General features: G+C 38.3%; 1 protein-coding gene across 1 annotated transcript in view; it reads left to right on the forward strand.

Moving 5' to 3' along the window:
• LOC140235003 (semaphorin-1A-like) overlaps positions 1 to 18,799 on the forward strand; it is a 35,315-nt gene that overhangs the window by 9,642 nt on the left and 6,874 nt on the right. Inside the window, exons 2-12 of the mRNA XM_072315039.1 lie at positions 3,394 to 3,531; positions 4,949 to 5,075; positions 6,612 to 6,734; positions 7,116 to 7,261; positions 8,220 to 8,337; positions 10,474 to 10,531; positions 13,455 to 13,611; positions 13,832 to 13,988; positions 15,291 to 15,353; positions 16,953 to 17,048; positions 18,139 to 18,432. Of these exons, the coding sequence (XP_072171140.1) occupies positions 3,394 to 3,531; positions 4,949 to 5,075; positions 6,612 to 6,734; positions 7,116 to 7,261; positions 8,220 to 8,337; positions 10,474 to 10,531; positions 13,455 to 13,611; positions 13,832 to 13,988; positions 15,291 to 15,353; positions 16,953 to 17,048; positions 18,139 to 18,432 (1,477 nt within the window). The remainder of the gene's footprint in view (positions 1 to 3,393; positions 3,532 to 4,948; positions 5,076 to 6,611; positions 6,735 to 7,115; positions 7,262 to 8,219; positions 8,338 to 10,473; positions 10,532 to 13,454; positions 13,612 to 13,831; positions 13,989 to 15,290; positions 15,354 to 16,952; positions 17,049 to 18,138; positions 18,433 to 18,799) is intronic.

Consider the following 18,799-nt stretch of genomic DNA (forward strand, 5'->3'; position numbering starts at 1 on the left):
AATCTTAATTATGAGAATAATAATTGTAATTGTTGCAAGGCCGGTGGAGCGTTTTCCAATTATGGGGGGGGGGGGGGTTCATGAGCTAACAACCAAAAAAAAAAAAGTCTTCAGCTCATCTCTCCCCTTCCACTTCCAGGTTTCTTAGGCTGACAAGCAAAAAAAAAAAAAAAATAACAACCTCACCGCGCTCACATTTCAAGACCTCTATCTATTTCTTTTTTAATGCCACTTACGTACTTCTGGCAGTCTGGGTTAAAAAAAGTAGGGGGGCCCAAAGTGATGACAACTTATGTATTCCTTTGTATGGCGCACAAAAAGTGAGGGGGTGGCGAGCACCCTCCCCCCCCCCCCCCCACCCCGTTCCGCCGGCCATGTGTTGTATAGGAATTTTGTATTTGAATTCATTTTCATTCGGTTTATGTAAGGTGTGTGTGTGTGTGTGTGTGCATTGTATTTGTAGGAAGGGATGTTGTATGCACTGAGTATAATGAAGTTTGCCGCAAAATGAGATAATCCATAATCTGCATGATTTGAGTTGATCAAATATCTTGCCACTGTCTCTGTAACTTTTTTTCATTTCATTGATATTTTTTTTTTTATTACAGCTCGTTATTCCGAAGGTTCGTTATTCCGAAGGCTCTTTATTCCTAAGATTCGTTATTCAGGTTCATTGTTCCGAATTTCATTTTCGGATTAACCAATCCTCGGAATAACGAACCTTCGGAATAACGCCACAAATTCTCGGATTAAAGAACCCTTTTTCATTTTCGGATTAACGAACCTCTAGGTATAGGGAATTGCGTGTTTCGGATTAACGACCCTTCGGAATAGCGAACCTTCGGAATAACGAACAGCACCAAAACAAGGCATATTTTCATTATGGTGTGCACCTGAAACGTAACTTTTAGACATTATTCTGTGTTAGCTATAGATAGTTATAGTTATAGCGATGTGATTTATGATAATTATGCCACTGTCTCTGTAACTTTTTTTCATTTCATTGATATTTTTTTTTTTTTATTACAGCTCGTTATTCCGAAGGTTCGTTATTCCGAAGGCTCTTTATTCCTAAGATTCGTTATTCAGGTTCATTGTTCCGAATTTCATTTTCGGATTAACCAATCCTCGGAATAACGAACCTTCGGAATAACGCCACAAATTCTCGGATTAAAGAACCCTTTTTCATTTTCGGATTAACGAACCTCTAGGTATAGGGAATTGCGTGTTTCGGATTAACGACCCTTCGGAATAGCGAACCTTCGGAATAACGAACAGCACCAAAACAAGGCATATTTTCATTATGGTGTGCACCTGAAACGTAACTTTTAGACATTATTCTGTGTTAGCTATAGATAGTTATAGTTATAGCGATGTGATTTATGATAATTATGCACAATTTATTTTTTCCTGAAATCAACTTGGTTCTATTTGCCTCACGTTACAGTCTGTTGGAGTGTGCTATGATACTAGCAGCTTCTTCTGCATTTTTTGGAGCTTACATTCTGTAAGTATACATAATGATGAGAATTTCATGTGATTCTAAAATCCTATATAGCCTTTTTTATGCCGCAATAAAATTGTTTCAATGAATTTAGGGGGTTGTAGTTGCTAAACTGTGGACTATTCTTTATTTCTTACTAACTTACATATAACATTAATGGACAAATATCGCAATTTAGGGAAAAATGTGAATTTTTATATTCTATGGCTGTATCTGTAATCGTATCATTCTAAAAATAAAACAAAACAATTTCCCAATCTTTTCATCTGATTTTATTCCATGTATAATACAAATCTGAGACTTAAGGTTTTTTTGATAGGGCCTACCTTTCTTTCTTTCTTCTTTTTGGGGCATAACCCTGAGGATGAAAGTGATTTTTTAAACCATATTGAAATAAAACAAACAAAAACCTACAAAAAAGAAGTATTTCGAAAATGTAAACTTTTTTTTTTTTATGATTTCAGTGTGAATATCTATATTTGGTGCAAATTTTTGGCATTATTTCTTTTTCCTTTGACTACAAATATTAATAATAATTTCAAAAGTTGATTTCTTTTCTCTTTTTTTAGTTTTGATTTACACAATCACAACGCAACTTTGACGTGTTTTGTTTTGTGAAACGTTTGTACGTTTGCGACACATTGCAAATATATTTAGAGTGAAGTTCGTAGTAGGCCTCTAAAAATAGCAATACACAAACAACACCTGGCATTTACTTCACGGCAACAACAATTAGATTGTCTGAAGAACTGCAGGCAGAAAAAAAAAGGAAAAGAAACGAAAGATGCTTTCGTGCAATCTTAAAACAAGGTGAATATGTTAACATTATAATACATTAACTGAAAGAAACATTTATTCCAAACTTATCAAATGGATAAATACAATACAAGTTGTGTATACAAAGAAAATGAATATTGTACAGAGGCATATATGTGACGACATGCTATTGTTTACTCGTCATAAAATGCAATGCATAATTTGTTTGATGCGTACCTACAGTTTTTTTTTTTTAGATTGTTCATTTAAAAACCTATTTCCATATTCGACACAAAAGCATAGATTATCTATTTCCATAGAAGCATCGTTTTTCAATAATACTATCTTGCATCCAAAACTTTCGTCATTCATAATAATTGTTTCAAGTACTCCCTATTGTTTCTTTTTGTTAAGGGAGTTGTTATATCATCATAACAGATATTTTCATGAATGCATTTATCTCCGAAGGATTTATTATAGTTTCTCTTTTTAATTCACATACGGACATCACCATTGCCATCTCCATGATAATATACAGAGAAACTGAGAAAAAAAAAGTGGTATCACTTCTCAAAAGTAGTCTGGATAAAAATTACATGTTTTGAGTCACAATGTTATTCACGTTGCTTTGCTTATTTTGTGTTAAAACAAACATGTTTGTTTTACTTGCACGCTTGGCAGTGTAGTGGACATAATTATTTGGCTTCAATTTTTTTAGATTTAAAAAACATAAACAAACGAAAAACTTCACAGACACTAGTTGAGTGTCAGTAAAAACAAAAGTAAATGTCTCGTGACATGGGAACAGAGGTTTATGGGCAACCATAGTTTCAACCATAGTCTCAAAAAAGTTCAACCTTTCAATTTTCATTTTACAAGTCAGCTATAAGTTCATCAGATTGTAGTTAAAGTGTGAAAAGCAATTGGAAGTCATGCCAACATAGCATACCGTAAAAGCTTGTAATGCTCATTTTATTACAGCCTCCCCATATGGATTCCTAAATTGTGCTTTAATCTCAATCTTTCACAACCTTGTACCTGCCATGGATGCCTTATTCGTTGCTATAGTTAATAAACAACAAGTGATGTAGCTTGATCTCAAAGTTATGAAATGCTTTATCTTTCCCCCAAAGGAGGACTGTTACAACTATATTCGTCAAGTTTCGTCTCTTGGACAACAGTGTGACCGCAATCACTGTCCAGAGTTGTATTTCTGTGGCACTAACGCACTGAATCCGAGTTGTTTCTTTTGTAGTCTTGACAACAACGGCGTAAGTAGAATCGTGCTTACATTGAATAATCGCATACGTAATTTTACACTCATACACAAATCCGATTTTTGGGAGTGTGATATCTCTTTTTTAACCTTTATGAAGATAGTGATGACGAAGAATGATTTTATAAGGTTAGTGAGGAACAGGTCATCTAATTTATATTAACTGTCATTCTTTTTAACGAAAATGTAAGATCATTATAAAATGAGATTGATCAGAGTACGAAATGTTTTGATCAGTCATCATTCACCAATATGCCGAGTACGAACATTTTAGTTTAGAGCTGTACTTATTTGTTACACTATTTGGTATTTACTATGTAGGCCAACATGTATTTACTCTTTATAGATAGGTCATTCGGAAAATCATTTTCATGTCTTTTGATATAAAGAATGACTTAATCGCACTGGCGTGGGGGGCGGGCAATGGGGCTGTAGCCCCCCCCCCCCCCCCCAAGAATCGGACCGGGGATTTGGTAGGCGGAAAAAAAGCGTGTGTACTATCATGCATGTGCATGAAGCGGGTCTCCCTTTCAACCTTTCATCAAGTAAGATCATACTTTTTTTTTCAATATTTCACTCAGAGTGTGCACCAGATCGTTGAATTTCAATTTAAAAAAAAAAGCAAAATATCTCTTGCTTGGGAGGGGGATACCCCCTGCCAAACATCCCCCCTCTGTGCCCCTTTCCATAGCCTTAGTACACTTATCAGATTTACAAAGAAATACTGAATAATTTTGAGTGCACTTATATTCCAAAAACTCAGAAGTTCCCTCATGTACAAAAGGAATATCCCATTTTAATCAGGGAGGTCAACACGTTCCTCGTTCAGTACCTCCAGATCAGTTTTTTTTTAATCGTTATTTCCCAAACATTCCATCAAATATGCGTATACTAGATATCTCAATTTCAACTTTAGAGGGCCCCTGAAGTCCAAATGCATCTTGATTTGTGTTGATTTATGATACCCTCAACATCACTTTTGCGGTGAAACAAATATCTAGAAACTAACGATTTTTTTTTCTTCTATTTTTCTTCAGATTACTTGGTAACGCCCACAAAAAACAAAAAACAAAATCCTTCCAAACCAATATTCCTCAGATGACCTCATCCGTCAATCAGTGCTAAAGTAATGAAATGTTTAACAAAAGACATTGGAATGCACCTTCCCCTCGACTCAGCATAACTTGCATGTTCCGTAGCCATGTCTTTTGTAAGTCACATTAATATCACAGAAACATGCAAGTTATCCTGATTCAAATCTTATGTATCACAGTCCTTTAAAACGGAAGTTGTTTAAAAGACAATTATTGTTATTTTTATTATTATCATTGTTATTATTGTTATTTTTATTACTATTATTGTTATTATTGCTATAACTATCATTATTATCATTTTTATTATTATCTAAACAGCTGACGGCTTGTATGTTTGAGAGCAATGAAAATGACATCGTTGATCAGAGGTGCAAAACTACAAATATTGATGGCAGTGACACGTTTCCACGGACTAGGGACGAGAATGCCACATTCCTATATCACGGTGAGTCTGAATAGTACAGGATGTGGCGCATTTCTGTTACTAACAAGTTCAAATTCCGTGTGCTTGTAAAACTTATCGACGTCAGTATTCTTTATCAAAAGAAACAGACCAAAGAAAACGTGCTAACTTAATGCAGAGGTATTGCCAGCCTGTAATGTGTATAACATGCAACTTGTACATGAGCTTCAGTGAGAAAAGGAGGTCGGGTATCCAATATGAGGTAACCATGGTAACATTTGGAACAGTATTATTCAGTGGACAGCTTATTAGGTTGATCTCTTCGCTCCTCTATCAACCATTTATAAATACAGATAAGCTCTACCATGAAGCTCTAGAGCAAGTTGATGTGGGTCCGCATCAGACTATACAATGCCGAGGGCTCACATAGCAGGCATGGCAAGAGGAGTCACCCAGCTTGTTTGTGATGAATAAGTGCATACGAGCGAAAAAAAAAGAAAGAAAGAAGAAGAGCAATTTAAGTGATGAATGCTACAAACAAATCTTACTTTGTTTTTACGATACAGATGATTTACGCAATATGAGGCAATGGCAGCCACCTTTAATTTGTTGATACAGAAAGTAACTATAGTTATGACAGGGAGGTCAGAGTCTCACCTCCCTGGTTTAATCATGCCTATTTTCCTTTGTTCTCATGTGAAACTATCATGACTGTGATTCAAGTTACTAGTAAATATTGATGTGGAGACTCAGGAATTTCCCTTCCACCCAACGCAGACGGTATAGGGATACATTGATGAAAATGATTCTGCCCGTGTACATAATACTTTTTTTTTTGTTTGGTTGTTTGTTTGTTTGTTTTCATGTAACAAGACTGTATTGGTCTCTCCGGGAAAAAAAAAAGAAGAAAAAAATATGACAAAGAAATAAAGGATAAACAACAACAACAACAACAACAACTAGAAAAGCACTCTGAGAGCGTAGACCTCCGCCAAGCAGCTACTTTTCACTGATGATCCTCCTCTACCTGTAAAAGCTCTTTGAGCTCTTCCATAGAGATCAGTGATTTCCACCCATAGGTGTACATTATTACTGAAAAATCTCCCGATTTCCCAATTTATAAGCCTTTGTTACGTCATAAACCCTTAGCTGCACGGCGCGCCTCGCCCTAGCAAAAACTAGAGCACGCACTTTAGTGCATGCAAACCTCAAATACGCGCAGCCTGAACTCCAAGTTCATTGATCCTACCTGCCAAAATGTCAAAAATCCTTCATAAATTCCCTCAAAATTCTCGGATCACTACCAAAATTGTTACTTGTATCATTCTAAACCTTTCCTCCAAGTAAATCCGTTAACTGCTTTTTGAGTTATTTTGCACACGGACAAACAAACAAACGAACGAACGAACACACAAACCAACGGTAACGAAAACATAACCTCCTTCCTTGGCGGAGGTAACAACAACAACGACAGCAATAAATCCAAAGGAAAGATATGCAGCTTTGGAAAACAAAAATAGTTCTCACAATTCATATTTTTTTCTCTCTCTCTTTCGTCCTCTCTTGACACTTTCACAGGTGACACAAGGCAGTTCTTTTTCGGAGTACGCGAGAGTCGGCTTGGCGGCAGATCGGTGATTGGCACCAGAGAGGTCGATAACATCGATGATGTCAAATCTAATTCAGATAAAGCTGTCAGAGGTAGAGATTTACTCCGATCCGTCTTTGCAAGGAGAGTTATAAAGACTGCAACAGGAAAAATGTGCAAAAGTGAAATCCTACACCTTGTTTAAGTTAATTATGATATAAGTCGAGTGATGTAATCAGCCAAACAGAAGAGTGGGTAGAAGTTTCATCAAATTGGACACTAAATAAAAATGTAATGGAATTTTAGAGTCTGCCATATTTTAGATTTGAAGAAAAAAATGTGTGAAAATATTTTATTTCTGTCACATGTTCTCAAATGCGGAACTGCATAGGGTAGTGCATCCCTGACTAATGTGTATGTGTGTGTGTGATCACAGTGTGATTGGCAATCCATCTTTTTGTGTTAAAATTATTTTCAATTTGTGCTCTGTATAGATGCCAACTTTGTTGGGACGCCATTTGCTCGTGGAGACTATGTGTACTTCCTGTACCGAGAAACTTCAGAGGAGTATGCAAGTCTGTCCACTGGCCAGGACGATAGAGTTGGAAAGGTGTTCAGTCGTATTGCCCGGGTCTGCGAGGTATTGCTGCAGCTGGATTAATGTGTCCATAAAGTCTGTCCACTTTGTGTCCCTTCTTGTCCCTGTCTGTTTGTCCCGTTTGTCTTGTATATTTGTTGGTGTTTGTGACCGGTTTTGTATGTTTGTTTGTTTGGATGTGTGTGTCTGTCATTGTCCCATGATTGTTTTACTTGTACCTCTTCCTCTTATTCCTTCTGAATCGTACGTTATGCTCACTATTTCATGTACGCACGTATGCAAAGAGGTTAACTTTAACCCTTTTTATGTTTTTTGTTTTCTTTTGTCTGGGAACTTGGCGAACAGTACAAGTTCTGCTTTTTGTGCAAGTTCCCTCCATAACCATATAGCCTCCCCCTCACCATATTCAATATAGCTAGAACCATGTAAACTCACAGTGATTTTATGATTTATGATGATCAACTAATCTATATGCACCTACAAACACAGCCCTATATGTGTTTGTAGGTGCAGCTGATATCACCTTCCAAATTTCTATGTCTGCGACTACAAGTTATAATTACATTCTTAATCGACTTTTGTATTTTATTGTTTGCATGTGTATCAGTGGTTCATCTCACTGCACCTTCTTGTACAAGGGTTTATCCTAGCTATTTTGAAATTGTTTTGTATTATTTGGATTTGGCAACAAATATATGAAATGAAATAAAATAAAGTTGTAAAAATGTACGCATGGTTTTAACCTATTCCCGAACACAGGTAACCTGATGATCTGTATATTTTGTTATTCATTATGGAAATAGCTTCTTTGTAGTTAAAGTCTGTCTGATCCGCCATACTAATGTTTGTTGATGCTGTTTCTTGTGTTGATACCAGCTAGCATCCAGATTTCTTGATTTAATTGCATATTAACGAGTGTTAAATGTGACAGAATTTGAACTTGGTGCTGAAAAAAAAAACGAATTTTTTATTTCCCCTCTTGCAACTGATATTTATACAGGGTGACATTGGATACGTCGCAGGAGCAGACACAGTATGGTCAAGTTTCTTGAAGCAACGTCTTGTTTGCAAGAAGGCAGGGGAAGACGAATTCAGTGTTACCATCTATAATGAAATACGTAAGTTTTGATCAGGGTGCATCACATTGAAAATACCTGCACAAACACTTACTTCTTTTGAATGGGTGTATGGTGTATGGTCAAAAAACATGCTTACGGAGAGTACTGAGACCACAATAGAAAACTACCAGTCTTAACAAAGAAGCCTTTACTATTCCCTCTTACTCTTTCGCAAATTAGAAATCATTATTTCATTCCCCGGTGTACAAAATCCGGGTAAAAAAAGAAACAGAAAGATGTCGACGTATATAGATTATGTGAAGTTAACATGGTTAAATCTTTACTCCGTGCATCGACTAAAACATGGCTTTTCATAATTATTCATAACCATGCAGGCGTGAGCAAAACTAAAGAGTAGTGTTATGGTGTCAATAGCAAACAACTTTCCTGGTGATCACGTCGAAGATTTGGATGATGCTGATACTTCATGCGACGCCGATGAGCAGGACCCTGGGGGTCGATCGTGACGACTTGATAACTAGGGTCCAGTGGCTGCAGAAGCTGATGTAGAGGCTCGATTAGTGGTTGTCGTTTACGTGGATGTCATGATCGGTCAGCCCCCGAATGACCACATTTTGGGTGTGGCTACGGCCGACGCGTGGAAACGAAGTCTCCAAAACACACCTCGAAACTGTGGTCTCCTTCTGGCGTATGAGGCCTGCTGATACACTTACTGTCTGAACTGCCGTAACCAGTCCACGATGTCACGACTTGGGCTGGTCACGGTCCCAAGTCGGGCCAAACCTGGTGCACTAGAACGGGCTGTTGTTCGCAGTGTACTTTGGAGCACCTATATAGACCCTGAATATGCAGGCTGGATATGCAGGCTGCTGAGGGACTAAGAAAATACCTCATCAGTGCGTGTTAGCCCCAAAACTATAATTAAAAAGAAGGAAAAAAATCTAAAGAAAATATGCATCCAAATTAACTGTGTTTTTATGCTGAGTACAAATGAGATACACACAATTCAAAGGTTATAGTTACATTATCTGAAATTAGCCAAACAACAAAGCCCCCCCCCCCGCACACACACACAAATAAATAAATTAGTGCTGTCGACAAAACTGCCGTAACTTGTTATCGGAGGGCGTTGCTGCATATTCAGTGAGCATCAGCAAACAGTGTCACGATGTATAAGAAATATTGCCCCTCCCCCTTATAATACTTGACTAGTTTGAATAGGAAGTAGCCCTAAGGGAAAACAGTGAGGTGAAAGCAGGCTAGCTATGTTATAAGAGTCTAAACCAGTCAGAGCAGTACCTCTGGCTTTGAGACATACCTGGCTTTGAGACATACATATAGGTGGCAACCTTGTGGCGACTTGAGTCCCGCTGGTCGTTGAGCGGTCGCGGAGTTGTCTCAGTGGTGACTTCTTGTGAAGACTAGTCTGATCTGGGATATTGGGGTTACGGGGAGTCGTGAAGGAATGGAACATCTTCGATTTTTTGGGAGACTTTCAAGTCTGCAGCTGGTCTCGGAGACGTCTCCTCGACATCTCCTTTAGACTCGGCCGAGTGATGGAAACTAATTTTGTACGCAGGTTGTCTCCGCGACCTTGCGGAGACCCATTTGCTACCTCCAGGAGACGTCACGGAGACGTCTCTGCGACTTCTTGTGTATTTCGAATATAAGTTGTCACCTTGTTTGGAGACTTTTCAAACGTCTCTCTGAGAGAGCAAGCAATTTCTTGGTCTTTGAATCGCACGAGTCACGGCGACTTATCAGTCGGGTGAAGTCTCTTCCAGTAAAGACCAAAAAGAGACCAGGAAATGGCTTGCCTTCTCACAAAGAGGGCGACTCCGTCCAAGATGTATCCAAATAAGAGGACAACTCATTCAGATACTTGTGCAAGATGTCTTCCCGAGAATCAGTAAGCTCCAACAAAGTTTTGTTTATTTTTTTTCTGGCCCAGTTGTACTATGCACAGATCGAATACAAATCTCTTTTTATTTTTATTTTGGGAAGACATCGCGGCACACTTGCGAGAGCTTAGTGGCCCACTGGTTGAGAAGCACTGATCTATAGGGTAATTACACACTTGTAAATTACACATCATAGATAACATGGTCGCTCCATACATCTGTATAGATGTTGTCTAATAACTTTCTTGATCTTGTGATCTCTTTCATATTATAGAGGACTTTGTGTTCGATGCTGAAAGTCAAAGTATCCTTGCCATCTTCACGACCTCAAGGTAAGCGCAAGGACGCTAACAAAAACAGGGACACTCAACACTATCACTTCATTGTTTGAAATAAATTTAGATGAATCTACACTATACATATGCCTATACATTATCGTTCTATAGAATGTGCAATGTTTCAGATCATAAAGGCCGTGTCACACCTTTCCGGGCAAGCCTTGCGTGCGACTTGCGAAGAACAATTTCTACTACCCGGAGGTCCCCGCAGATGACCCGCACATGACAGTACCTAGCACTTATCTCATCCGTAGTCGCACGGAGGTGCGCAGGCAAATCTTTTTACCCGCAGCCAAGTTTAGGCTCTGTCACACCATTCCGGCCAAACTACGTGGGCTTATTGCTTGTAGGGATTTTCCAGCATACCGGACAATTTCTGAGGGTGGACAAGGATTTTGGCGAGTCAGTCCATGGGTCTTACTTGCTGGACGCGTTCAGGGATCATATAGTTTTGGTTGAGACCTACAATGTAATTTAAGGTTTCTAACATTTTTTTTTTTTTTTTTTTTTGTGGGATAATGAGAAATCTCCTATGAAATATGAAAGAGCATGTAATTCCATGAGGAATTCAACGTTTATTTGATGAAATGGCTGAGATATCCAAACAGAGCGATTCCAATAAAGTGTGGGACCCACCTTTTATTACGATCGCTTTGTTTTACTTTGTTTTTGGATGTTTCAGTCATTCTAAACCCGACCATCATCAAACAAACCTTGAATTCGTCTTAAAATGGTATGCTCTGTACTATTTCATAAGTGTTTTCTTGGTACATTGTATCTCGCAAAAAGTTAAAAGCCCAATTCTCATCTCCACCGATACTGTACCATCTTCTTGCGGGTATACTGCGTGACCTGTGTACCAGTCCCGTGTTATGGGGGCTGACAACTCAGTGAAGGAATTTCTCTGAAGGAATGGCAGAAGTCCCACAGAATGTCATTATCTTGGCTGCATACGGGGACTGCGGAGTACCTGTGTGGGAGTTGCCTGCGAGGTGCTGCCGCTAAGGGCCTCCTACTGGCGTTCTGCGTGGACCTCTACAGGCATCCCCGCGACTCACCCGGAAAAAGTTTTGGTCATGCTCAAAACTTGGCTGCGGTTTTATTGAACTTGCGTGCGCACCTCCGGGCAACTACAAGCAAGATACGCGCTAGGTACTGTCAGGTGCGGAACAACTACGGAGAGTACCGGGTAGCAAATTTGTTTCCCCGCAAGTCAAGCCGCAAAACTTCACCAGATACGGTATGATAAGGCCTTGAGCATGCTCGAAACTTGTTTCGAGTGAGTCGTGGGGGTTCATGAAATATTGAGATCACAAATGACAATCACTCTGCCAAACTGTTAGATTCTTTTTTTTTAAACTGCCTGCTTCTCCCAAGCGAAATTGTTTGAGGTATGATTTCCTAACATACACCACAACTGCACATTCACTTTACTTGATTTTTGTGAGTTATTTTCTTCTGCGCATATAGTTTTAGATTTCTCGAATCTCCGTCTTGTTCTTCTCCCGGCTTGCTGGCTGTGACGATCATGGGATCAAAGCAGTGAATCATGCTAACAATGTCTTTGTGGAGCTTTTGAGATGTACGGGTGCATGAATTAATTAACAATACGATGAATGTCCATGTGTATTAGGTCCATGATTAAAACCATCATCCACAGGGGCGTATCCGTTTCAATGATGAGCGGGGGAGGGAGGCAAAACTTGGATGACGTGTTAGGGAGTGGAGCGACTGAGCAGGGGAGGGTGTGGGAGGGGATACCCCTCCCACATGGGGGAGATCTTGCATTTTCAGACCTGTAATTCAGAGATCAAGTGCATGGGGGTGGGGGGGGGGGGTGGGGATGGATTCCCCAAGCATGGATTTACGCCCATGCTGGCTACACAAGCAGTTGAAATCTATGTTTGCATTACAGTTTCTCTATTTGCCATGAGAGCGTCTATGTCCAATATCTCTGTATATGCACATACTCATAAGGTGAAATTAGTGAAAATGAAACATTTCAGGAATGGATGTAGGCCTACAGATTTACACTTGCCACACTTGCCCGTAATCATTCTTTCGGGTAAAGAATACAGAGTCATAATTCATGGGGTTCCCACAAAAGTGTGTCGCAGAGTTTATAAAAACAAAATGAGGCCCTACACAAGGTAAAGTTCAGGCATTATAATCTTTCTATGAAGAAGCAAGTCAAATAATTTGCATTTTGTGAAGGCATTTTTGTTAGTAAATATTGATTTATTGACATTAAAGGGTAGGAAGTACAGCATTATTTTTCCATGACAGACGCTATGTGGGGTGGCACAGTGGAGTTGCATCAAGGATCCGAATGCCAGTCCCTATATATGGGTGTTTAGTGTTGCGTGTTAGTGTTTAGTGTTTAGTGTTAGTGTTTAGAGGTGCCGCAGTCTGTTTGTGATGTTATCTCGTTTTGTTGTCATCCCAATCCCGTTTCATAATTGCGTACATAAACCGTGTGTATACTGTGTAATCAGCAACGTCAGAAAACAAATCTCTTATGTTGTCATTCGAAAAGGATTCAATTAAGTATTTAAAGCGGATTTTTATACGGTTCGATACGGGTCAATACGGGTCAAACGGGGTTGATAAGGAATTGATACGGGTCGATGCGGTTTTAATTCCTTATGGACCCGGTTCGAAATCCGGCTGTGTGTGACTCTAGCACAAATTACCCTCTATTCCGGGACTAATCCGGCTCATTTTCACCCGGATCAATAGTCCGTTTTGTGACCCGACCGTGTGTGACTGTAGCATAAGTGTGATTTGGTCGATGTTACAGTCTTACTTTTCAGCAATACCAGGTTGATACACAGTGAATAAATTGAATCCCAAAATACTTAGTAGTAGATGAATAATGAGGTGCTTTTGTTTTTCATATCTATTTATTTTGCCACAGCTATGCGCCGGCCATGTCGGCTCTGTGCGTCTTCAATCTAACTGAAATTGATGAAGTCTTCGACACAGGCACCTTTTATGGTTCAGATGGTCAGATTCAAAACGACCTGTGGAGAGATTACAGTGGCACTCCTGTGAACCCAAGACCGGGATTAGATGTGAGTGAACCTGCATCAAGAGCCAGCAACTTGATCATTTACAGTGAATTATGGGGATGAGACAAGATATATCAGAGCTATAATACATGGGATTCATAAGGACAGAACACCCGGGTGTTTTGAGTTGCTGTGGCACATAATTTTATATGGAATGAAGGATTCGTGCATTTCATCTTGTTTGTTTGTGTGTTTTTGTTTTTGTGTTTGTTTGCCATTGCAGTGTAGCAATCCGTATGTTGCGCAACCATTCTTCCAGCGAGACTATCTCATGCTTAAACCGGATGCTAGTGAAGAAGCTGAATTGACCATTGACAAAGATCGTCTTTCTAAACTTGAATTGTACCGAGAACGCCCGTATACATTGCTGATTGGTTCAGGTAAGACTGAGTGAAAGTGCAATAAAGTCTCATCAGAAATGGACGCGATAGCTAGTAAACATCAATCAAAGTCATAAAGTAATCTGTTCTCACATTAAATTTGCTTGTTCCTTTAAGAGGTTTCAGTCTCAGACAGCAAAATGCAAATCAATATCACCGAATATTATACAGATGAGATTTGTTTTAAAAATCAAACCTTTCTGATTCATATCTCAGATATATTCTGTCTAAATTTCAGAGTCTTTATTTCTTTTTCAACCAGACAATTTTATTAGTAATTTTCCTATGCATCGATGTGTGCCGTAGTTTCATCACCATGTGTGTCTGTTTTATTTTTTTTTTTACAAGTGTATGTTTGTGTTTTGCTTTTTATGTATGACCGTATGGGTTTTGTTTTTCATTTCTGATGTATATTCATGTTGTATTTTATCCGCACGGACCTGCGGAAGAACAGTCTCCGGACTGAAGTTTGTGCCGTGCTTATGTATAAATTAATGACATGAAATGGATTTGAGAGATTTCGCACCTGTAAGAGTTTTGGTCTGACGTTAGAACAACAGCAACAACCAACAGAAACATGACAAAATGCTTACCTTTTACCTACTGTGGCTTCGAGTAATTTAGTATACTTTAATTGCTCAAAGCCACAGTAAGTAAAACGTGTGCACGCCATACTCGCAAGCGTGATGATATTTAACTTCAAAAACTTTTCAGAAAATTGTGTTACTCGTTATGATATTTCAGTTGACTTTTCAATGATTTAACATGAAAATAATATAATTGATAAGTAAGAAAGTGCATGGTTAGTTTCACATAATGACACCAATGCTCGAAGCGTCTGACTTGCGAAAGGTCTTATGACAATAGGCCTATAGGCAAGCCAAATTTGCGAAGGTCTAAGAAAAACTCTGACTTGCAAAAGGGCGTATGACGGTAGGTCATGGGCAAGCCAAATTTGCGGAGGTCCAGGAAGATGAATGAAAATTAGAACCAATGCCCATATTTTTCACTCGTGATCAATTAACAAAAGGAAAATGATTCACCTTGTTCGTCCTAATAAAAAAAAAGGTTTCAATGGGAGCCACGCCATATTTTGAAAAGGAAAACAAAAACTGGAAGGGATAAATCTTAACAGGTTAAAAACACACACACTTTCACATTTGCCTATTGTAAATAACTATGATGAAAAAGGGCAGAAAGCTGTAGTGAAAGTCTTGTATTCCTTATTTGTGTCACTATTGTCAACATATAAATATCTTGCAGCTCTTTCTGTTATCATAATATATCAATCCCACTGCTCAGAGAATGGCTGTATGTACAAATACCAAGCGGAAACACAAGAACTTTTGAAAGATTGTCCGGTGAGTATTAATGGTATAATGGGATGAAAAGATAGGGGTGCATGGGGGATGGGGAGGATACCTGTGTTGTAAATTTTGATACTCCATAGTTTGTTAGAAAACTGCAGACCATGTTTCACTTGTAGTGTTTAAGTTCGACAGGTTTTTTTTTCTAGGTCATCTTGCTTTTTTTTTCACGACCTATGTAATGGAAACCTGAGATAAATTGGTCTCCTAATATGTTTATTTTTTAACCGCTCTAAGTTTTAGTACAGGAGTCAAAGTTTAGTCATTTTGAAGATAAACACTAGTATGCAGGCATTGATGTCATACAAGGAGAAGAATAGTGACGAATATACAGCTGTAGCAGCACTGACTGAAACAAAAGAAAAAAAGTGGTTCATTGTTTATCTATTGATTGTGAAATTTGCCACAAATTTTGTTTTGAAATATCGAATGACTTGTCAGGATACCGGTAAGTTTCTTCAACACAAATGAAAAGTAAAATAAAAACGACAACTACACCACGCCTGCTATCAAAATCAACAACTACGAAACGTTTCTACGACGCAAAACAGAAGGGTTGTTTAGTGATACAGCAAAAACTTCGAAAGGTGCTCGAGGAATAAAATTCAAGTTTCACCTTCTTGAATATGATGTAGATACCCCCGCCCCACCCAAAAAAGAAAGAAAGAAAGAAAGAAAATAGAATTCTTAAGGATTATACAAAGTTGGTAAAAGTGGTTCGGGTGCCCCTAATCATTGGCGTCTGGGAGCGGTGCCAACAAGGCCCAAAAATGAATGAATTTCATAAAGATTTTTTTTTTTTTCACCAGAGCCCAAATACAACATGTAAATTGCAATTACAACTACATGTACTATATAGGTAAAATAATGAAATTGTTCATGGTGAAGACTAGAGGTGTGAATGCGTGTATGTGTATGTGTATGTGCGTGTTTTAGTAAGCATTTCAGATTTTACTGTTTACCCGACGCAGAAGTTTTACAGCAAAGTTGTACTGCCTGCATAACAATTGTTAGTCCAAAAAAAGTGTGTTTAAAAAAAATAATGGTGGGGAGAAGACTTGCACGATTACTGGTATAGGAAGGATCTGCCGTAGGTGTGGTCTATGCATATTTATGTCAATTGTAAATGGAGCCAATAGTAGATAACATGTTCTGTCAAATAATATGGAATATATGAAGTCTTTATTTATATTGTACGTAAAGGAAAATGATATTCACTACTTAGCCAGGATGGCCAAATTATTGAGTTTAATCCTGATTATTGAGTTTAAACACATTTAGAATAGATTCGGCAAAGGATTCATTTCAAGGGAAAGAAGAAGAAAAAAGTTTAGGAAATCATAGGGGACAATGGACAGGATAGGTCAGAGTGAGTGGCTGTAGGATGGTAGTGGACAAGAAAGTCGATGTCTGTCTTTTTATGATAGTGTTGTTTTGTTTTGTTTTGTTTGTTTTTATGTTTTTTTATGTTTTTTTTTTTTTTTTTTTTTTTACTGGAGGGAGTAATAGAATTTCCTATACGTTCATAATGATGTAGTCCTTTTAATGATATATTCTTCCTATATGTTCAAAATAAAGATCGAGTTTCGTCGGAGAGCAATCACAGGTCTATCTGTAGCACCTGATGTAGATGATGACACGTATGATGTGTATATGACAACAGTCGACGGGATTTATGCTGCACAGATAAAAGGTGAGATCCACTTTCTTGCACTCCTTCTGTGTTTCTTTTTGTTGACTAAGGGTGGAATGGTAACCCCATGCTTACAAATTATTCATGATGGTACACTTTGTGCAGTCTCTTAATAACCTCTTTCTTTAAAAAAGATCTCTAACTCGGTCCTACTCTTGGTTTGCAGTGTAAGTTCAAAGTGATTTTGACAGATTTTTAAGGCATTTGTGTTAGAATTCTGAGCAATGTGGAGTTGAACAACGCATACGCCAAGCAATGTCTCGCCCGCTTACATATCGCAATTTGTGATTACAGTGCTTTTTCTGTGCAAGTTCATTGACCTTTTGACCTTTGATGTTTATAGATCCGATTTTACCTATATTCGAACTTACCTGGCTTCTTTAGGTGATGTAACTGGTGTGAGTTTTGTGGTCATAGCTCAAAGTAGTGGATTTGTTCAGAGCACACAATACAGGGCGCTTAGTAATCAAAGAAAGTTTATTGAAAAATTATAAAAAAGAATAAATGAAATCGAGAAATTGTGTAAATGATAAATGCTAGAGTTTCAATTCTCTCTTTCTTTCCACTTGCCTTATGAATTGAGAAAATTTTTCAATAAAACTATTGTCCCCGTCATTTGCAATATTACGTAGTTTTCGGTACATTTTGAAAGCGCTAAAAGCAACAACTTTTGAAACTAGTGAAATTCTTCCGTCGAGATGTTTTTCATTGCAACTGATTGAGAAATTGCCCTACATCGACGTAAATAAGCACTGAATTGATCAGTGTTTTAGTAGTAGCCATGATAAAAAATCATGTTAGAACCAACACTTGCTGTCGGGCGAAAGCTCGGTGGTCTAGTGGAGATGACGCCTGTCCGGTGATCAGGAGGTCGTAGGTTCGAATCCTGCTCGAGTATGTACGCCCATGATTTTTTATCATGGCTACTACTAAAACACTCATCAATTCAGTGCTTATTTACGTCGATGTAGGGCAATTTGTCAATCAGTTGCAACTTTTGAAACACATACTCAATGCAGAGAATGCCATATCTGTGATTAAATGTCGTATCTTATTTGGTGCATGGTTGCTTGTTTGTCTATGTACAAAGATTCAAGATTTCACAATGACTGTTCACCAAGTGAGGACCTACGCACACATGAGAACACAGTGGTGGAACTGATTTACCAAGGAAGTGGAGATGACCTTTCTTTCGATCTGGGGAATGAGACCGTGCAGATCCTGAAGAATGAGACTCTAGATGATGCAGATCCCGTCATCATGAGATACCAGATACTTTTCATAGAAAGTGCTATAGTCAACTATGATGGTTACAGGCTGGATGTAAATGATATAGCCCCAATCACTGTCAGATTGAGAAACTCCTCGTTTGACATCACACTTGGTAAGTACCATATTTTCTTTTTGTATAACATTTCTGTTGTGATTTCACCAAGCACAAGAGTGCAAATTCTTTCCATGTTTGAGTTTATTTTTACCAGCCAGAGTTAATCGAACCATCAGGACACCTGTAGATTAATCAAAATGAAGCCTGAAGTAAGACAGTGATGAGATTTCTAATTGTCCCATGTTTTCAAATAAAAGTAACAGTAATTGCACTGCATAGTAAATCCGGTTTAAGTGAAATGATGCATGTTGTCATTGCCTTAATGTCTCCTTTGACGTGTGATAGGGGCTACAACTTCTCACCTAATCAAATGATCTTTTTTTTTTGAATGATTATTTATGTCATAGAGGAAAACCTGATCTTT

Source organism: Diadema setosum, chromosome 11, assembly GCF_964275005.1.
Source record: "Diadema setosum chromosome 11, eeDiaSeto1, whole genome shotgun sequence".
Taxonomy (NCBI): domain Eukaryota; kingdom Metazoa; phylum Echinodermata; class Echinoidea; order Diadematoida; family Diadematidae; genus Diadema; species Diadema setosum.